Source organism: Cnephaeus nilssonii, assembly GCF_951640355.1.
Source record: "Cnephaeus nilssonii genome assembly, chromosome: 3".
NCBI classification, from domain to species: Eukaryota; Metazoa; Chordata; class Mammalia; order Chiroptera; family Vespertilionidae; genus Cnephaeus; species Cnephaeus nilssonii.
The window spans coordinates 66,099,564-66,121,355 of NC_137074.1; the positions used below are offsets into that span (position 1 = coordinate 66,099,564).

At 38.4% G+C, this 21,792-nt stretch overlaps 1 protein-coding gene across 4 annotated transcripts in view; it reads right to left on the minus strand.

The window, feature by feature from the left end:
* Positions 1 to 1,302: 1,302 nt before the first annotated feature.
* The window catches only part of LOC307097011 (OX-2 membrane glycoprotein-like), a 24,720-nt gene continuing 4,230 nt past the window's right edge, over positions 1,303 to 21,792 (minus strand). Inside the window, exons 2-7 of one of the 4 annotated variants that reach the window (XM_079766853.1) lie at positions 15,775 to 15,856; positions 12,598 to 12,918; positions 9,897 to 10,169; positions 8,268 to 8,375; positions 4,624 to 4,736; positions 1,303 to 3,023 (exon numbers count right to left, since the gene is read on the minus strand). In XM_079766853.1, the coding sequence (XP_079622979.1) occupies positions 4,627 to 4,736; positions 8,268 to 8,375; positions 9,897 to 10,169; positions 12,598 to 12,918; positions 15,775 to 15,856 (894 nt within the window). In that variant the 3' untranslated portion in view covers positions 1,303 to 3,023; positions 4,624 to 4,626. Of the gene's footprint in view, positions 3,024 to 4,623; positions 4,737 to 5,888; positions 5,906 to 8,267; positions 8,376 to 9,896; positions 10,170 to 12,597; positions 12,919 to 15,774; positions 15,857 to 21,792 lie in introns of all 4 variants that reach the window. The other 3 variants (XM_079766854.1, XM_079766856.1, XM_079766855.1) reach the window with 3 other exon arrangements.

Below are 21,792 nucleotides of genomic sequence, written 5' to 3' on the forward strand. Positions count from 1 at the left end.
AGTGTACCTTGGCCTGAATCACCCCATCTGCTGCCTGGGCCTTCTCTGGTGTCTGCCAGGTGCCTGGTCCTCTCCAGGGTTGTTATCCCTGGGGATATTCTTTAGTGTCATCTGCCCACTGTCCTGCTGGTTGGGATCCAAAACTCAATCATGTCCCACCACAAACCCTGCTGGCCCTGCCCCCGGGATGCTGGGTGGGGCACACCTGCTCCTGCCATCCTTCTCTGGTTCTGCAACAGTGCCTCTGGTCTATAGAGCATCTCCCTGGGGCCTGGAGGGGCTGTGGAGGGCAACTGAGTGCCTAGTGGACAAGGAATTGAGTTCCTTGGGGTTAGGCCAAGGCTTCTTTTCTGATCAGGCCCTCAGGCTGGGCCCCTGCACACACTGCTCCTGCCAGTCAAGCTCAGCGCTTCCTTGGCTAATTTGGTCAAGCCTAGTAGGTTTGGTCAACTCTTCACTCGGCTTCTCACCTAGGCAAAGGGTCCTGCAGGGAGTGATCTATACCCCTCACTCAAGGAGTAATGTCAAGCTCATGAATGTTGAAACCACCCAGGCCCTAGGTTTCCTCTGGGCCTCAGTTTCCTTAGCCACGAAATGGGGAGTTTCCTTTGCATCAAGGAGGGCCTGAGGATAATTGAGATCATGTGTCTGCTATGCACCAGCACATAGCAGGGGCTGAACAAATGCTGGTTCTCTGCCTACCTGTTCTTCCTTTGGGCTTTGGAACAACTCTTATTGTGTCATTGAACCAAGTGTCCCTGTTTCACGGGTGAGAAAACCAAGGCCCATAGAAGATGAATGTGAGATTCAAGGTGGTTTCAGGATGCAGGATGCAGGGTGAGCTGGAATCTAAGAGTGAGCATTTTCCCTGCATTTCCAACCCTCTGCCCACCTGGAAGGCTTGTGCTTTGCTACCAAGGTTTGGGTTCTGTTGGGCAGGGGTGCAGGGGGAATGGGTTGCACAGAAGCTTTGGATTGAAGTCCATTTTGAAGCCCATATATATATGCTGATAAGAGTGATGGGCAGTCTTCAGTACTGTGCCTGAAACCTATTCAGGAGGTTCATAAAGTCAGAAGTATGTCACAATCACACCAGCACATTATTTGCCTTTTTCACTCTCATTCTCACACAAGTGTGCTGTGGAGTTTCCCAGAAGCTACATGAAGTGTGATGTTGACATCACTCTGACAACTAATGGAATGTGGGCTTGTACATTTTTCTTTTTAAAATGTATGTTTTAATTTCAGATATGGCAAATATCAACAGATATAATTCACTTTACAAGAAAACTCTTTGGGGGTATTCAATAATGTCTTTAAGCATGGAAAGGGGTCTTAAGACCTAAATATTTGAGAACTGCCGCTTTAAGTTATCCTGCCTGATCTGGCAGCTGAGATACCAGAAATATTACAAAACCAGAAACAAAGTGGTAATTCCTACTAAATTCAAAACTGTGTAAGGTTATCTGTTTGCAAAGGTTGGTATCTAAAAGCAAAACAGGAAGTACACATATAAGGAAGTGCTCCAAAACTGACCGGGTCATGTCTAAAGGACATAGGCAACAACTTGAAAGAGCCTCCATTGACCAGATGAGGGACATCTGTCCACAGCATCTTTAAGGAGTGAGAGGTAGAGGGGAGCGGAAGGTTTCACACACAGAGGAAAAATACAAGGTTTATCATTAATGTCTACATTTTCCACAGTTCCCAAGACAATATCATAAACGAAATATGTGGAGTTCACACTTTTAATTCTTCGGTATCTTATACAAATGTAAGAAATAACACAGAATTAAATAACATCTCAATAGTTTACTAAATATATAAATATCCAATTCAACAGTGAAAACAACTTGAGTTTTAGTTTCTAGGTCACTGGATAGAGACAAGAAAGCCAAAGATACTGAAAAAGTCACTAATTTGGCCTTGTGATTATTAGAGAGTTCCAAAATTGTTCCACTAGTTAAAACAATATATTTAGAACAAAGGGAATGTACACCCAGACATGCATCCACTGCTACTGTGAAAAGTGAACTCATAGAAAAAGAAGCTAGGAGAGACAAAGCATTTGAACTGGCCAACTGCTATTTAGGAAATCTAAATGCCTGGATTCATAATATATTTCCATTATACGTACTAGTCTGAATTCAGAATGACTAAAATAGGGCTGGGTCATATTATGAGACAAATGGGCAAGGAGTGCATGCATTTTTTTAAATGTGAGCTGCTGTCTAAGACTAACAATGTTTATTCTGCTATAAAAATAGGCAAGTAAAGTTAAGGTTGCCATGTTGTTTCACAATAAATTCAGTCCAATTTTCATTGTGATGTCACAGAAATACATGAAGAATAGCAGTGAAACCAAGGGTTCTAGAGAGACCAGCTATTAGCAAAGCAGTAAGCAGGTAGTGGATTGGATACTAAGTGACAAGGAAACAGATTCATGGACCTAGGAACAGCAAGAGAAGAAGAGATGGAACAGCCACAGAAAAGCAAAAGGTAATCTCAAAAAAGTTCTTTGGTCCTTAACCTTCTCAACTTCTTTTTTTCTCTCTTGCTTATGTCTTTTCCCTTTGTTCATATCCCTCCTCCTGGAATGACATCAGTTTTTAGAGCAGAATGGCAAATCATCTGGTCCAACTCCTTAATTTTCTGGATGCCATCGTGGAAGTTCATTGAATAGTGATTAATACGGGATTGCCACCAGTCTCAGCCAAAGTCAGTCTCAAACTGTGGCTCCTCATGCTAAGTCCAGTATCCATTCAACAGCACAACACTGCATTGCTTTACAAAATCAATCCTACAACAGACCTGAGAGGTAAATGACTTCCTCTTGTAACTCACACAAGCACGGATTAGCTTAGATGGCAGTAGAAAGTCTTGAAATTCTTAGGCCTTTTACTTCCACCTCTTTTGCTCTCATAGGTCCCTGGAGAATGACCCTTTCACTCCTGCTTTCCTCCTGCATCAGATTCAAGTAGACCAGAGAATAATTTCCAGGGTTCTGCAGCTCTCTTAGGGCTCTGGATAAAAGAAAGAACAAGATATTAACTTTGCACATTTATAATTTCTATCTTAATAGACTTTAAGAAAATAAGTAACAGAGGGGTCAATAATCATAGAATTCTCGTGCAGATTTCATCAGCAAAGATAAGGAATCAGACATTCTTGACCCAATACGATGTGAGGGGACTATGACTCTCTTTAAAAGGATATATTGGTAATTCTAGGCAATAAAGGTTTGCAGAGTCACTTAAGACTAAAAGGAAAAGAACATATTCAAGAATTCCAAGCAATTTAGGTATTTTATCCATAAGACCTTGAGCTTTGTTTCCTGTGGACATTAACTTGCTGGATGGACATTGAGTTAAGAATGGTCACAAAGTAAATAAATGGAGATCCTTAGGCTATTGACTTGCTAGTCAGTGAAGTAAAAGACCTGGAATTTTATTTTGGCACCATCACTCTGTATCTCTCAATCTGAAGTATTTCTTACCAAACCCTGAAAAAGTTCTGCATATTTGAACTTTGCTACTATTACCAATGTGAGCTGTCTGTGGCAAAAGACAATAGCTCAGGCAAGAATGCCCAGGCTTAAGGGTCTGTTGGTCATAATTTTGTGACCAGATTATACCATGAAATTTGTATATGATGGGTGGCATATGCACCCATTCAAGAGTAAAATTTTATAGAAAAGAGTGGCTTCGGAATGCAAAATTTAAACCAGGAATTCTGACCTAGGAGTTCAATAAAAGTTGCTTAATACTTTTCTTATAAAAGCATTGCACTTTTTCTTCTTAGGACTATGAGGAAATTGGGGTAGGGATGAGGATTACCACTTCTCTAGCCCTCATCTGGAAAGCATCTGTACAATTATTTAGCAAAGCAAAGATTCTTATTTTTTTAAACAAATATTCTTTGTATTGTCTTTACAACTAATCATCAATTTCACTATTACAAATTGTTTACTGGTCATCTCTGTTATGTGACATAGTATTAAGCTTAAAATAGAATAGGAGAAAGTAACATGATCAATAGGAGAAATTAACTGACACAGTGTTTTACTAACATTGCCACTTTTAATCATTGCAAAGAACCCACTTATTTATTAGGTTATTGTATAGTGAAGTGAAATAAATCAAGGTAATTATGTAGAAAATGTGGGTAAAATAAAAACACTTCTACATTAAGTAGTTATATTCTTGAAGAAAGAGTGACGTTTGGAACATGCACTTCATATGTTTGTCTAAATTTTCTATTGTTTTCCAGTGAAGTCTTGACTCAATGAAACAAAATACAATTGCTAACTCAAAATAAAGGTCTCTAAAAATTAGGTGATTGTCTATGATGATCTGCCCCAAAGTGATGTTTTTGTTTCTGAGATGCATGCAATCATTTTGGGTTGATTAATGAGAAATAAAAGATCATTCTCAGCCCCAATTTAACTTGATTGTAGTATATGTAGAAGGGACAAAGTTATGACCTCAAATGGGTTTTAAAAGAAATAACTATTGTAGAATGGTGGAAATTTTCCCTGGGAAATTTTAATTTTTCTCACTTTCTATTTCAGTAACAAAGGACTTGATTCATAAAAGAAAAAAAGTTCTTTGAAAACCTATTAACCTATTATCTTATTGTCGCAGTCTCATGGGAAGTAACTGCGATGATCCCATCAGGAATGGAGCAAAGAGAAATTGCCTCTAACTCATCACACCTTCCTTCAGAATGCAGCCTTGCTGTTGAAAAAAAGAAAAATGAAAATCATACTCTCTGGCATCATACAGGAACCACAAGAAAAGTAAAGGGAGTCTAACTTCTCCATAAAATAGCAGTTTTTACAGAATACCCCTCTGTCTAAAAACTATAAATTTGCTTATGTTGTTGTGAGTAATCAAGAAGTGATTTTGATCTAAAATAAACTTTATCTGACAAAGAGTTGAACCTTACTTCATATAATTTCCTTACATACCAGATTTGTCTTCCTGTTGATCAGCTTCATGGAGTTTATTCTTTGTCTACTTATCCTTTATAATAAAAGTGTAGCATGCAAATTGTCCCCTCTACCGGGAGTTCATCCGGGGGTTCGACTATGCGGCGGGGCTGGCCAGGGGAAGGAAGGTAATACCTGGCTGGCAGACAGCAGCTGCAAGGGTCCCTACTAGTGCACGAATTTCGTGCACTGGGCCTCTAGTATTCAATAAGTTCAAGAACTAATTCATTCTTCTCCTCCTCTCCACAAACTGAATACACACATGCATGAACACACACACACACACACACACACACACACACACACACACACACAAACATACTCAGTTCCCCCTCTATTTCTGTTTACAGCACCCATTTTCAGTTCAAGCCATGAATCTTGATGCCATTTTCCCTGCTCATCCATAAGTTTTAAGTTTTAAGGAGATGATGGGAAAAGAGGAAACATAACTAAAAGTAAGAGGAAAGAAAGGTGGGAAGCAAATAATTATTCACTTTTATCACAAATTGATACTTTTATCACAGAATTTGTTACTTGAAGAAATAAAAAATGATTTTCTTCCCCTTTTTCCAACTTTGTGCAACTTAAATTTTGGTCTTGAACCAGTATTTCCTTAACCTTGAATGTTTAAGTCTCAAGCATAATCAATAGTTGGTGGTTTTATTAGCTATTTAAATTTATGAAATCAAGTGATTTGGCTGCTAAAATTTTTGAAATCAAACAATCCAATCATTCAAAATATGCCACTGAACATGCAGTGAAATTAACCGAATTGTCCTTATATCACGAAGACATCGTCAGTAAATGGCCATCCTAGTTCTTACAAGATTCAATACAGGTTCAGTTGTTTATAGTAGTCCATTTTATTCATGATTTTGCTTTCCATGGTTTCAGTTACCTGCAGTCAACTGCGGTCTAAAATATAACATAGAAAATTGCAGAAATAAACAATTCATAAGTTTTTAAAGGAAATTTTTTGGTGACATTGGTTAATAAAATCATATAGGTTTCGAGTGTACAATTCTATGATATATATCATCTGTGTATTGCACTGTGCGTACACTACCTAAAGTCAAATTTCCTTTCATCACCATATATTTGACCCCCCCTTACTCTTTACTACCTAAACTTTGCACTATTTCGAGTAGTGTAATGAAATCTTGCACAGTCCTACTCCATCCTGGATATGAATTATCCTTTTGGCCACCATATTCACGCTGTATGTACTTCCTGCCCATAGTCACTGAGAAGCCATCTAGGTTATCTGGATCAACTGCAGCAGCAGGTATCTGTTGTGCTTGTGTTCAAGTAACCCTTATTTTATTTAATAATGTCACATCACATAACTTTATTATATTTTATTTTAAAATATCATTGTCAATTTCTTACTGTGCCTAACTTATAAAGTAAACTTTATCATAGGTAAGTATGTATAGTAAAAAACATAGAATCTACAGAATTCGGTACTATGCACGGTTTCCGGCATCCACTGGAGGTCTTGGGCTGTATCCTCCTTAGATTAGGGGGAACTACTGTATTTCATATGTGAGAAAAAACCTGGGTACAGAGATAAGCTAGCTCTTTTTGTTTCAGGAACTGGATAAGGCATTGAACAATTATATTTCCCAGGAAATCCAAGACTTAGTTAATGAACAGAGGACAATTCTTTTGCAAATGCCCCTTACTGGTGGAATTCACCTTGAGTTTGAATAAGATTGTATTATGATTCTTGTCCAAAAGGGACTTTTAGGAATCAATGTGAACACTTGATACTTTCCTGCTTAAACTTTCCAAAAGAATACAGGAGTAATAACAAGCACAGAGTAAAATAAGTGCAACATAGTGCCTTTCGAGTCAGGACTCTGCGGCACCATGACTGGGAGAACATTCTGGAAAATGTAAGGGGCCCAGGGACGCCTAAGCCTGCCATTAACTATCTGTGTGACCTTAGGGAAGAAAATCAACTTTCCACTCCTGGGCGTCAGCTCCTAACTGGAAAAGTAAAATGTTTGGATGAAGTAGAATCAGCTTTCTGCTTTTGACATTCTGCAAACTGCTACCAAGGTCTATGGGCTTGCTGATCTGTGGTCTCCTTTACCTGACAGAATAGATACCTTGATCTACTTCTGCAAAGGGGTAAATGACACAAGATTTGTTGCTTTTCTTATAAAACCACAAGAATTTATCTGTGGTATTTATAAAAAGTCTTACACAAAATTAAGTGTTCAAAAAACCTAGAACATGAAAGATATTCGTGTATGAGACATAAAATGAAAAGAAAAAAATAAAGGTTTCATTTGAGTGATGTTTTTAATAGACATTCTAAAATAAGCCAGCATATTTTTTCTTCCCTCTTTCAGTCATCTGAGATGGAGAAAACTCCCATATCACCCCTTCACCCTAGGAAATTCCCACCACATTCAACATAAATAGTAGCTTTGCATGAGCATTAATAAATTATGACTGTCTTCAGAAACCAAAGAAATTTCTTTCTCTCTCTCTAGCTGACTCCTCTTGTTCCATATCATCTCTAGTTTTATAATGCCTCACAATGTTTTAGACTCAGTGCTTATGAGGTACTGAATTTACAATAAGAAAAGGGAAATTTTAAAAAGTCAGTTTGAAAATTTACCCTTTTATCCATTCATGTATTAATTCACTATTTTACTGAATGTTTCTCGAGCCCCTGTTGTACATAAGACACTGGTGGGAATAGTCTAGATGGGCAGAATGACATGACATAGTTTATAAGTATGGATCACCTATATGCTGCTTATAATGTTTGAGACGTAGTGAGAGTATAACACAGAAATTACTACTTAATTATTGAGTATTTTGGACAATTTCACAGTCTTTTAAATGGAATAGTGGGCCTGTGGAATACTATAAAAAGAGAAGAGATTGTTCTCTCACTAATGGATAGAAAGAACACAGCATGGGTGTCAAGCTTTTTTCTCTGGTTTTTGTCATCAGATGACTTCATAGTCATCAGATAAACATGTTCCGCATCTCCTCTACTCAGCCCTTCCTCTCAACTTACCAAATAATTAGCCTTTGAACAATTTCAGCCAATCAAAAGCAGAAACATCCAGTTTAATGTCCAATTGCAAGAAAATGATGCTGGAGGGTTATTTTAAAATACCACTAACATTTATGTGTTTCAGAAACAACAAACAAAACACACTGCTGCCATCTCTTTATTTACATCTTCATGGGACCCCAAGTTATCATTCAGAAATCATTTGTTTCCTTCTTTGTACTTTCAGTGATAACTCACCTCTGTCTTGGGTCCGATGACGCTTCCAGTATAGTAAGATTGAGATTAGGATCAGAAGAATTACCAGGGAAACAATACTTAAGAGCAGTGGAACTGAAAACCAAAAGCCTATAGACATTGAAGGGAAGAAGAGGAAAAACAGTCATAAAAGGAAGCTGTTGAGGAAAAGAGGGTAAAACAATATCTGTGATGAGTTTTTACCAGAGGTAAGCTTTCAATGAAAATTATTCTTAAATATAGACATGTTGATGTTTATATTTATGACATATTATATTAAAAACATTTAGATAATAATAATAGCTAACATGTTTTATGTAGTTACCATATAATAAGAGCTTTTAATGTATTATTTCATTTAATCCTCAAAATAGCCTGAGTTAGGTGTTATCATTATCTAATATTATAAAACTGAGGCTCAGAGGGAAGTTCAGTAAACCCAAATCATAATAAGTGTTAGGAACAAGGCCTGTTCAGAGGTCTGTTTGCCTCAAAAGCACATATTCTTTGTCATACTGCCCATTACAGTAATATATTTATTGAGGAAGTTTTGGAAAATACAGAGAAATATTAAGGGAAAAATCAGTATAAATTATGTTAGTTTTGGTATTCTTGGAAGAGAAGATATGTTTCTTTCTTGTTTTGCAGGAAAATTTACCCTTTTCCTTGGCTGAGTCTTAGGTTCATTTAAAAAATGCCCAAATCTAACATCACAAACCTTTCGATGAAAGTGACCTAAATGTTGACTTTTGATGTCTATTTTTTCAAGGACTCCAGAAATGACTACAGGAGATTTTCCTTAGAGGCCAGGGCACCAATGAGGCAAACATGGGAAAGCTTTTTCAGGTTTTATTATTTAAAATGCCCCCCACGACCCCCATCCCCCAACAAAAAGCAGCAGTATTTTTCTAGAAGGTTTATTACGGAGTGCCTCATCTAAGTTAGTGCTTCCAAACTACAGAGAAAGAGAACTGTGGCTGTTATCACTCCTCTCTTTATTCTCTCCCATAATCCTTACCTATTATATCCACGAGGCCTGGGGGTAGCAGCTTAGATAGAAACATAAGAGAGCAAAAGGGGTCTTGAACAGGAGGCAGTTTGTTTAAAAGGGGTGAGGCAAACACCTCATCAGTCCCTTTTCCACAGTAGAGATTCTGCAAAGGTTTCAGCAAAGACGTCTTCTTCCAGGAAATCTTTCTAATCTTCCCAGATTGAGCTGACGCCCCCTCCTTCCCACCTGCAATCCTCCCGTGGTGCACCGTAGCTTTCTTATGGAAGCATTTAACATGAAGTTTTACAGTTGCTCAGCCACTTCGGTGTTTCCTAGTAGACTAGACGCTCTCTGAGTCTTGCTTACTGTCAAATAGCCTGGCACACAACAGACAGTAAATGCTAGCATGGAAGAATAAATGAATGAATGGATTTCAGCATTTGGTACGTGGGCACTGTGCCACATTTACCAAAGTAACATTGGCTTGATTGGCTTCCTCAACTCTGTTTTCCTTTTCCTACTTAACCCATTCTTTCCTCTATTAGCTCTTTCTTTAAGAGGCCAAGAGTTTCCACAGAGCAATCATCACATTCCAGGTGTGTGTGCACAGTACACAGCCTTCTTTGCCCACCTTCTCTTACCTTTGTTCACAGTTTGCCCGAAGTTGGTCACAGTCCCCAAGTGCAGCACCTGGCAGATCACCTCCTTCCCCATCTGATTCTTGGGGTCTTTGATGTGGAGGACGCTGATGACAGACGTGGTCCCATTGGGGTGTGTGATAATCTCAGTACTGTTGTCCATTCCGGACCCAGCGACCTTCCAGGAGATTGCAGGGGCTGGGCGGGCATTGGCAGAGCAAGTGACATTTAGGTGGTCTTCGGATAATTTATAGTGAACGAATACTGTGGGCTGCACTGGGACAAAAAAGTAAAAGAATGGTCTGCCATCAGTTAAGCACCTGGTCTGAGTTTCACACTCTCCTCAGAGAGATGACAGAATGATTTTTCAGTAAGTCAGTGGGGGCTAGAAAGATAAGGTAGCACACCCAACCCCTGCTGAGGCCTTCTCGGTTCTACCTGTGTCCAACTCTCTGACCTGAAGGATGGGACCAGCCTAGTACAACCCTGTAACAAGAAAAATCATTTCTCTAGTTTGTCTCTAGGTGAACTAGCTGGATGAACAGAGGCTATCTTCTCTCTCAAATAGTACAGAGCCTCATGATTATGTTCTCCTTCGCCATGGGCGATGCAGCATCTCTGCCTTTTTCTGGGTACCACTCACAAACCGGCACCAGTGACCATCAATGAGCATCGCCGTACAAGTGGCCTGCGCGTCTCAGAAGCACCAGGGCAGTTTCAGAGCAGAGAGCCCGGAGAGGGACTGCTGCTTAGTGGTAGCAGTTTTCTGCTTGGGGCTGAACCAGTAAATGAGTTGCATGGAAGAAACCAGGAAAGTCCCTGTTGGGAATATCTACACAAAATAAAAATTATGAACTCATAGCCAATAACCAGAGAATCACAGAATGACAGTTGAAGGAACTTGGAGATCACCTTATGGCGTTAAAAAATAACTAGCTTATGAAAAAAGGACATTATTTTTAGGCCAGCTTTACACTGTTCCTTTTTAAAAGTCCCTTAACTGATGAGTACATTTTTGTTGGAACACAGTTTTATCTCTGCTGAACAAATGCAGACCTGTCTTTCTGTGGTTGGCTTTGTAGCCTACAAGATAATTAGAGGGCAATGCCAAATTAAAACTTGGTCTGTACTTAGAGGTTCAAGAGATGGGTGAGTGGCAGTGGGCTGGAGGAAATAAGCCTAAAGAACATTGGCTCTGTCCAAAGAATGCCTAATTACTAACCTTCTGAGCACTGAAAAAGAATAATAAAAGTGAAGGCAGATGGTTATGGCTGATGTCACCAGACTGGTGGCAGGCCTCTCTGACATATCAAAGAATGACAGATAAAAGCTAAGTGTGGCTGGAAAAGGTCAGTATAGAAAAGAACAATATTACTAGCTAGAAGACTCAGTAGATAGGTTTTCAGACAAAAATAATACCAAAGGCTATGAGCAAAGGAGGGGAAATAGCAGAAAGAGAGAAAGATGAGCAAAGAAGAAAGAGAAAAGGAACAGAAATGAGAAACATATGACACAAGAAGGAAAAAGAAAAGATGAGATCAGAGGAAGGGAGTGAGGGAAAGAAGAAGGGAGGGAGGGAGGGAGGGAGGGAGGAAGGAAGGAAGGAAGGAAGGAAGGAAGGAAGGAAGGAAGGAAGGAAGGAAGGAAGGGAGGGAGGGAGGAAGGAAGGGAAGGCGAACTGAAGGGAGGGAGTAAAAAGGAAGAAATGGTGGAGGGAGGATTGCAGAGAGAGAGAGAGAGAGAGAGGGGGGGGGGCACTGAGGGAGTCAGAGAGAATGAAAGAAGTAGAAATGAAAAACAAAGCCTGACATAAGATCCTGCAGAAAGGATTTATTTTAGCCAAATAAGGGAAAGTTGTACTTGGTATTATCATACTTCCCTTGCATTATCTTCTGAGCCCTTCTTACCTTATGTCCAATATTTCTAGTGTGCTCAAACTCTCACATTAACATTCCTAATAACCCTAAGTTTGTCCTTTCCCTCCTAAAAGCACCACTAAGTGTGCCATGCTCCAAAATTCCCCCTCATTCCTACTTCTCAATTCTTGATTTCAGCTATGTGTTAGTTAATAGGAAAGGAATGTTGTCAAACTAAGTCTTGGATTGTTTTTTTCTCTTGGATTTAAAATAATGTATTATCCAATTAAATTTCTAATTGACATCAAGTATGCAGAGCTTCTGCTGCATGTCCCCTTATCAATCCTGAGAGAGCTACCCTGAAACAAAATGAGAGGGAACACCAAAACTGGCTCCAGGTTAGCCCATCTTGGTTCTGATCTTCCATCCAAAAATATTAAAGCCGTTAGAGACACTATAGATAATCTACGTCACATTAGTGTGCAGATAAATTAACTTGGCTGCAGAGAGTGGACAGGACTCTTCTATGGTCACATGATTGCTAATGTCAATTCCAGGTCTGCATGCTATCACTGTTTATGTGGAACTGGTTGTCTTTACCCGGTCCTTCATTTGCTCCTGCTGACCACAGGACTCCTCGGAGCAAAGATAACACCAGGCAGAGATTCAATGTAACCTCATGAACTCTCCAATAACCACACAGTCACAGTTACAGTAGACATGAAAGTGTCTTCTAACAAACCATTCTGGGGTTAGGACCCTGAAGAACTAGGTGCCACCACCATGTTCTAAACATTCTTGAAAATAACATTTCTAGTCAGAGACAATGTATTCTCAGAGATTCTCACCAAAGAGGGTGAGGCAGGCTATTCCTGAAATCTTCCCGGAACCGAAGGTATTGAAGAGACACTTGTAACACCCCTCGTCGTCCAGAGTGGTATTCCAGAAGGTTATGGTTGTGTTCTGAAGTCCCAGCTCGGTTATGTTCATCTTATCCTTATAGGCCTGCTGGACCACGACCCCATGTTCCTTGCTGAAAGTGACCATGTTGTCTGGGCTTGAAGCCTTGATTTTCTGCCATGTCACAATCAGGACTTCCTGGGGAATTTCCAGGAAGCATCTTAAAGAAGCAGGTGTGTTCAGTGGCTCTCTTTCATCTTGGGTCACCACTTTTATCATGGAATCATAAAAAAAAAAAATTAACACACATAAACACACATTTTTCTGATTAAAAACAATGCATGTTCAAAGTCAAACATAGAAAAGAGAAAGTCAAAGAAGAAAACATTTACCTACATCTCTAATGTTGCTAGGGAAATATAAGTTCAAATATGTTTTTTCCATCTTTAGAAGTAGCAGAGTAGAAAAATAAGAAGGAAAATTCTCAGTAACAAGAAATAGTGTGAAGAATCCCTATATGCTGGAAATTAGGTGGAATCAGGTTGAAGGTTGGGACTGTCAGATAGGAGAGAAATATTACCAAATGGGTTTATGCCCAGAGAGGTGGAAGCCAGGAGCAAGAAGAGCAAATGGACAATAGGCAGAGTGATTCGTTTAAATAAAGAAAATGTAACATCCCTATACTTCCATACACACCCCCTACAAAGGAAGGAGCAGCAATAGTGGTGTCTGCCTCTAAGAGGCAGTAGTGAATATAGCAGAGTAAGTCAGAGAGATATAAAGGACACTGTTCCAGGACGCTGATAGTGGAGAGAACTTTGACAACCAAATGGCAACCTACACATTCCCCCATTTTTACTGAATGCAGTGTAGAATATAAGGCATGGCAATAATTTCCCTCCCTCCAATGCTGGCTCCTCTTATTGATATGATCGGTTATTCAGTGGGAAATCTCAATATATATAATAAAAAATAGCCAAACATTTGAGAAAGCTAACACAAGGAAAGAGGAGTAATAAACTTGACAAATTCAAGAATTTATACCAAGTGAAGAAATATCTCATAAATCAATAAACACTTGAACAAGAATAAGTGAAATATCTGAATTGTAAAAATAAGCCAGCATTGTAAGTAGTACAAATTAGAGATGTAGAGAATGAGGAATACAAAGTCTTAACAGATTGGCTGACTTAGCAGAATGGATATCACTGAAGAGTAAATGAGCCGATGGAAAGACCAGGTTATGAAATTTTCCAGAATGTAGCACAAAGGAAGAAAGATATGGAAGAAGAAATTAAACTAAAATTCAAAGACCTGAAATGTTTCAGCATCAGTTCAATAAGACTTTTAAAAGAAGAGAAAAAGGAGATTGGAAGTCAAAATCACAAATATATTTTAAAATAATAAAAGAAACAATCTAAAATAAGATACATTAATCATGAACCTCTATGCACCTAAAAAAATAATCCAAAAATACATAAAAAACTAATACAACTATATTTTTTATAAATCCATAATCATAATAGAGTATTTTCTATAGTTCTCTCAGAATTTTCACTTCCATATATTAAAAACTAAATAAAGCAAAATAGTCAAATATAAAAATATATAAAATTTAAAAGCAAATATTTATATATTTCATATATATGAATTTACAACCTTTTACCTAAAAGAGAATATCCAATATTTTCAAAAACACATGAAACATTCCCCAAAATTGAACTTGAAATAGGATACAAAAAATTATGCTATCCAATGACCTGAACATTGGGCCCAATGCAATAAAATTAGAAGCTTACATGCTTCTTTTAACTAATTAGACCGAAAATAATATCAAGGATTATAAATTACTATGAATGACATTGGGAATATAATATATTAAAATCTGTAGAAACTGATAAAGCAGTTCTCAGAGAGAAATATTTAATCTTAACTTCATTTATTAGGAGACCAGAAAGATTGGAAAATGAAAACACACACAAATCTAAGCATCCCCACCCCCAAACCAGAAAAAAAGGTAAAAGGAGTGAATTAATAAAGATAAAAGCACAAATTAATGAGACAGTACACAAAATGTAGACTGAATTAAAAACACCATAATCCGTTGTTTCAAGACTAACAAAATGTTGACTAGTGTAATTAGAAAAAAAGAAGTCAGCACAAGCAAACAATATTCTCTCAACAACATCAGGCATAAAAAGATGGACACAGCAACAAATACAATTTGGAACCCCTGAGTGTTGTATGAATCAAGTCTTAGTGAGGTGTGCTCTTGGTAGGTGTGGAAAGTTCTGAGGACAATACCTGTTGTTGGGATTCTGCAAATCAGAGATTTGAAGAAATTGCTGCTTTTAGAATGGAGAGGAGAAAGGGATCAAAAGCTAGGGTTTTAACTTCCTGGGTGATGTTTCTCTTTAACTATGAAGAAACCATTTAATGGAAAGTTTGCAATTCTTTACTGCGTGTATATAATTCCATTTAGATCCCTCCAGTCAGTAGGTAAATCCTGTGTTGCAGGTGATGCGAAGTCTGCCCTTCCGTCACCTAGGAAGGCTGATGAGTGCACTGTCACACAGAAGGTGATAAAAGGCCAGCAGCAAACTGAGGGTGGCCTCCAATGGAACAGAGGAGAAAGATCTGGCACAACTAGGAAATGCAGCAGATACGTCAACAGCACAGGAATATGCTTTATATAATAGGCTATGTGAACCTAGGTAACTTCTATATTTCACTATTTTCTAGATTTTTCTGTGAAAGAGGCGCACACCCAGTTTTAAGGCTTACTATCAGATTGCCTTTCCAAAGGGTTGTATTCATTCATAGTCCCCAAGCATTCCCATACCTTTACAAGCATAAGTAATTATTATTTTAAAAGTTATTCGAGTTGATATGTAAGAAATACCTTAATTTAGAATTTTTTTTTCATGCCTGGTTCTAGCTACAGAAACAATGTCTAAATAGCAGTCTTCTTCCACTTCGAAAACAAAAATACTTTGCAAAGCAGAAAGAACTGTTCCCACTCCTCCAATCAAATTAAACGTTTATAATTCATGCAGGCAGAAGGAACCAGCACAGCAGAAACCACAATCTCCTGGACTCCATGCAGGGGAATGGAGTGTCTTTACCTTGTGCCCTGCATAGCATCACTGCGGCCAAGAACCAAATCAGCCTGTAGGTAGACAGATGACAGAAGGACCTCTCGAACACCTGAAGACATAGAGCAAAGTACAAAAATAGGCATTTGGATGTGGACAAAGCTAAGGAAACTTCAATTTCATGGCTACCTCGGGGAATGTTGCAGCTAAAGTTTTAACCACCAGAGAACCTTGGTTTTGAGGAGGCAGAACCAGAGACTATAAATTAAAGAAATAACAGTGTGCTCAGGCTATGGGAAGGGGAAAGCTGCAGTGTGGCTCCTTCAGAATGGCAACCCCTAGCAATTTGAGGCCTTGTTCCTCAAGCCACCAGGGTCAAGAGCAAAATCCCAAAGGCATAGGATCTCTGGGGAAAACAAAGGACCATAAATACACCGAAAACAGAGACTACAAATGTCAAAGAGTACCCACTTCCAAAATAATCCACATCTGTTAACACTATAAATGTAACTCAGGGGAACCACTTGTCAGAAACAAGTGACTGCCTTACAGTTTGCTGAGGTAGCTTTTCCTGCAAATTCTGCAAATTTCATATGAATTATACCTTTTAAAAACCAGCAATGAAAAAAAACAAACAAATACCAATAATGGCTTTATCTTCTCTTTATTGCTTTGTTTTCATGTGTCTGGGCATAAATCTTTGGCTGTTTTACAAATCATGTTGCTATTTAAGGGAATGTTATTCTGGGTATCGTTTTGTTATAAAATGTGGGTAAAATGTAGAGAGATTAATTTCTCTGTGAAGTAGCTCCAAGAATCTGTTCACTTGGTCTACACGAATGTGTTCATTATAAGGGATATAGAGAAGAAATGTAACTTTTCCTTACATTTTTTCTATTAGTTAAATGTGTGTAAGAAATATGCATTTTCTGTATTTTCTTAACTGAACTTCATCCCAACTAGAGTTAGATACTTAGTTTTGATGTCGCATTATCTTTGTCAGTTCAGACCCTGCAAACCCAACATTTCACAATTGTCCCAATGTCTGGCATTGCACCTATATTCCTGGGGGCTTACATAATGCCAACCATTGGGACAGGACTACTAATTCTTGGAAACCAACATCTATCCATGCTGGCATTCCCTAAGACTGCTGTGTTCCCCTCAAGTTATCAGGGTCATCTGTCTGTGCAATTAAATTTTGTGCTTACAAGGTGTTCTCTTTTGTTCTGTCACGTATTCTCCTGATTCCTGCTCCTGGATTCTTCTTGTGGGCAAAGGGAAATTCTACAAGGCTCTCTGCCTAAACTCCTATGTATCTATCCACCTCTGTTTTACTGTTTCTTTTCTATGTTGGGTAGGCAAGTCTCTCTCACAGTCCCCCACCTCTGCCTCCCTCCCCTCAGGAAAACAAAGCAAAGGTGTTCTGTTCTTAGATGTTAACATCTATCTGTATTCCCCACTCCTGGGGGATAGGCAGAGTCTCCTTTTCATAACACAAACTGGTGTCTGAACCTAGACATTAGTTGGTCCCTCTTTGCTCTCCCAGAATAAAATGTGCATATTTTCTCTAGGGCCAGAAAAGCTGGTTCCTCCATCACTCCCCATTCTTCCCATTAACTGTCTCTGGAATAAATATGTTCCTGGTCTTTTAACAGTTAGGCTTTTTAAAACTCAAATGCTAGTGTTCTTGCTATTTTAAAACTTTGGTTTCTGAAACTAAAAAGAGTTCTTTGACATTTTAATTTCACACCATTTTTTTTTTTTAAGCATGATGACTCTCATGTGGAAATACACGTTTTAGCAAAGGCTGTGGTAAGAAATGCAGAATGAATTCACTCTCATAGTGAAAAGCTGTGTTTTAGGACCAGGGAGAAAGCAGACACACACCAAAACACAAGCTGTGTGAAGTGGGAGCCAGAAATGTTTAAGAAAGAAAGGCACAATGACTGGGGCAAGGGGAATTAGAAGGAAAGCCTAGCTATTAAATATGTACATCTTTACTCTGGCTGGCTTGAATTGGGGCTAGCAGAAATACTAGCTGTTTGAGCTATGACAAATGCTTTTACCTCTGTTGCATATAATAGTAAAAAGATTAAATGAAGTAGTATATGTAAAGCTCCTAGAACAGTGACTGACACAACTAATCACTAAATAAACGTTGATGTTGGGGTTTTGGTCAAGATGGCAGAGTGGGAGGATGCTGTACTTGCCTCCTCCCATGGTCACACCAAAATTACAACTAAGCGATGGAACAGTCAACCTGGAGAAACATCTGAAGACTTGCTGAATAGAAACCCTATAACTAAGGATACAAAGAAGAAGCCATGCCGAGGGGGCAGAGATACAAAATGGGCTGGTTCTGTACCCATGAATGCAGAGGGATAGCTCAGCTATAGAGATTGTTCCTGAGGTGCAAAGAGTCTCAGCCCCATGACGGGCTCCCCAGCTCAAAACACCAGTGCTGGGAATAGAAGCCCACATAATAACACGATTGTGAAACTCAGCAGATTCCCTCCATCTGGGTGAGACGGAAGGCTGCTCGAAACCCAGGTGTCCTCTTATAGGGCCTGCACACAAGGTCTCACTTGCGGGTACTCACTCTGGGCTTCCACACTGGGAGAGTGGCTGGGGTGAGGGTGGGAGGGGTAGGGGGAGGGGGCGGGAAGGGGGAGTTCCAGAGACATACACAGAGAAGCTGAATTATGTGGCTTCAGGGTGAGGGCTGGAGGGATATCAACCATTTCTGTCCCCATACAGCCAAACTTGATTCTGCGTTGGCCTGGTGAACTCCATTAGCTCCACCCTGAGACCCCACCCCACTGCAAAGGTCTTCAGACCCTAGACGATGGTGGCTTTTGCTGAATAGCCTCAGGCTCAGCACAGGCACCAAATAGGAAACTGTGTTAACCTGGTGAGCACCACTCACACCACCCTGGTGTCTCTCTGAGACCCTGCTTCAGCAATTTGCATACTGCCTAAGGTTCTGTCAGCAGCTGAGCCTTAGGGCAAATGGCAGGTGGAAGTAGATCTTAGGCTGCCTTGGCCTTCTGCTAACCTGACTTCTGACTGGGTATTGGTAGAAGCCTCAGTTCACAGCATGGCTTCTCCTACATGCATCCAGGTCCTGCACAGACAGCCACCTATTTAAAGAAATGACTGGAAATTTTCCTAGCCTGGTGAAGGAAATGCAAAAAGTCCCAAACAAGATGACCCCAAAGAGACCCACATCAAGATTATTATAATTAAAATGGCAAAGGTTAAGACAAAGAGAGAACTTAAAAGTAGCAAGAGAAAGACAAGTAGTTATGTACAAGTAAATTCCCATAAAACTTTCAGCTGATTTCTCAACAGAAACTTTTCAGGCCATAAGGGATTGGCATGATTATTCAAAGTGAAGAAAAGTAAGGACCTACAACCAAGACTACTCTACCCAGCAAAGCTACCATTTAAAATTGAAGGAGAAATAAAGAGCTTCCCAGAAAAAAAAAGCTAAAGGAGTTTATTACCAACACACCAGTATTACAGGACACATTAAGAAGAACAACAAAAAGAAACAGAAAAAGAACATAGTTATAAAACATAAAATGGCAAAAAATATGTAACTATTAATAATACTTTAAATGTAAATGGATTAAATGCTCCAATAAAAAACATAGGTGTAGCTAAATAGATAACAAAATAAGACCCATACATATGCTGTAATCAAGAGACCCACCTCAGAATGAAAGACACACACAGACTAAAAGGGTTGGAGAAAAAATATATCATGCAAATAGAGAGAAAAAAAACCCTGGGGTACCAATCCTTATATCAGATATAAATAGACTTTGAAACAAGGGCTATAATAAGAGACAAAGAAAGAGATTAAATAATGATATAGGGAGCAATCCAATAAGAGGATATAACTATTATAAACATTTATGCACCCAACATAGGAGCACCTAAATATATAAAGCAGATACTGACATACATAAAGGGAGAGATCAGCAGTAATACAGTCATAGTAGTGGAATTCAATACCCTATTAACATCAATGGATAGATCTTCCATACAGAAAATCAACAAGAAAACAATAGCCTTAAATGACACATGAGACCAAATGGATTTAATTGATATTACATTAAAAGCAACAGAATATAGATTTTTTTTCAAGTGCAAATCAAACATTTTCCAGGATAGACTACATATTAGGCCACAAAACAAGTCTCAATAAATTTAAGAATTTGGAAATCATATCAAGAATCTTTTTTGACCACAATGGTATAAAACTAGAAATCAATTACAAGAAGAAAATTGAAAACACATGAAGGTTAAATAACATACTACTGAACAATGAATGTATTAACAATGAGATTAAAGAAGAAATCAAGCATGGATGGACCTGGAGAGCATTAAGCTAAGTGAAATAAGCCAGTCAGAGAAAGATAAATATCATATGATCTCACTCTTTTGTGGAATATCATGAACAACATAAACTGATGAACAAAAATAGATCCAGAGACAGAGAAACAAACACCAAACGGACTGTCAAACCTCAGAGGGAAGACAGGGAAGGGCGTGGGGTGGGGGGTGGGGGGTGGGGTTGGGAGGGTGGGGTTGGGGGGGTGGGTTGGTGTAAGAGATCAACCAAAGGACTTGTATACATGCATATTAGCATAACCAAAGGACACGGATACTGGGGCAGTGGGGGCTTGTCCTGGGGTGTGGGAGTGGCCAGGGAGGGGTAGATGGGGAATAAAGGAGACATATGTAATATTTAAACAATAAAAGAAAAAAAAAGAAGCAATCAAAAGATACCTTGAGACAAAATGAAAATGGAAACACAACAATCCAAAATATATATGACCCAGGAAAAGCAGTTCTATGAGGAAAATTTATAGCAAACAGGCATACCTAGGGAAACAAGAAAAATCTCAAATAAACAATCTAATTTTACACCTAAAGAATCTAGAAAAAGAACAACAAAGCCCAAAGTGAGTAGAAGGAAATAATAAATGTCAAAGTAGAAATAAATGAAAGAGTCTAAAAATACTACAAAAGATCAATGATAAGAAAAAGTAAACAAGATTGAAAAGATTAACCAGACTCATAAAAAAGAGAGAGAGTACTCAAATAAAATGATCAAGAAAAGAGAAAGACCGACATTACAGAAATACAAAGGATTACAAGAAAATACTCTGAATAATTATATGCCAACAAATTGAATAATATGGAAGAGATGGATAAATTCCTAGAAATACACAATCTTCCAAGACTGAATAAAGAGAAAACAGGAAATCTTAACAGACCAATTACTATCAATGAAATTGATTCAGTAATCAAAAAACTCCAAAAATACAAAAGTCCTTGAATGAATACTTCACAGGGGAATTTTACCAACCATTCAAAGAATTAACACCTATCCTTCTCAAACTATTTCAGAAATTTTAAGAGAATAGAAGGCTCCCAAGCTCATTTTACAAGACCAGCATTACCCTGATTCCAAACCAGACAAAGACATCACAAAAAAGAAAATTATAGGCCAATATCATTGAAGAACATAGATGCAAAAATTGCCAACAAAATATTAGCAAAACCAACTTCAGCAATACTTTGAAAAGATCATACACTATGATCAAGTGGCATTTATTCCAGGGATGCACGGTACATTCAATATTCACAAATCAATTAACATGAAACACCACACAAACAAAATGAAGGATAAAAATAATATGATTATTTCAATACATGCAGAAAAAACATTTAACAAAATTTAGTATCCATTTATGATAAAAACTCTCAGTAAAGTGGGAATTAAAGGAACATACCTCAACATAATAAAGGCCCTATATGACAACACACAGCTAACATCATACTCAATGGGGAAAAGCTAAAAGTGTTTTCCTTAAGATCAGAATCAAGACAAGGTTGTCCACTTTCACCACTTTTATTCAACATAACATTGGAATACCTAGTCACAGCAATCAGACAAGAAAAAGAAATAAAAGGCATCTAAATTGTAAAGAAAGAAGTAAAATTGTTATTGTTTGTAGATACAATACTATA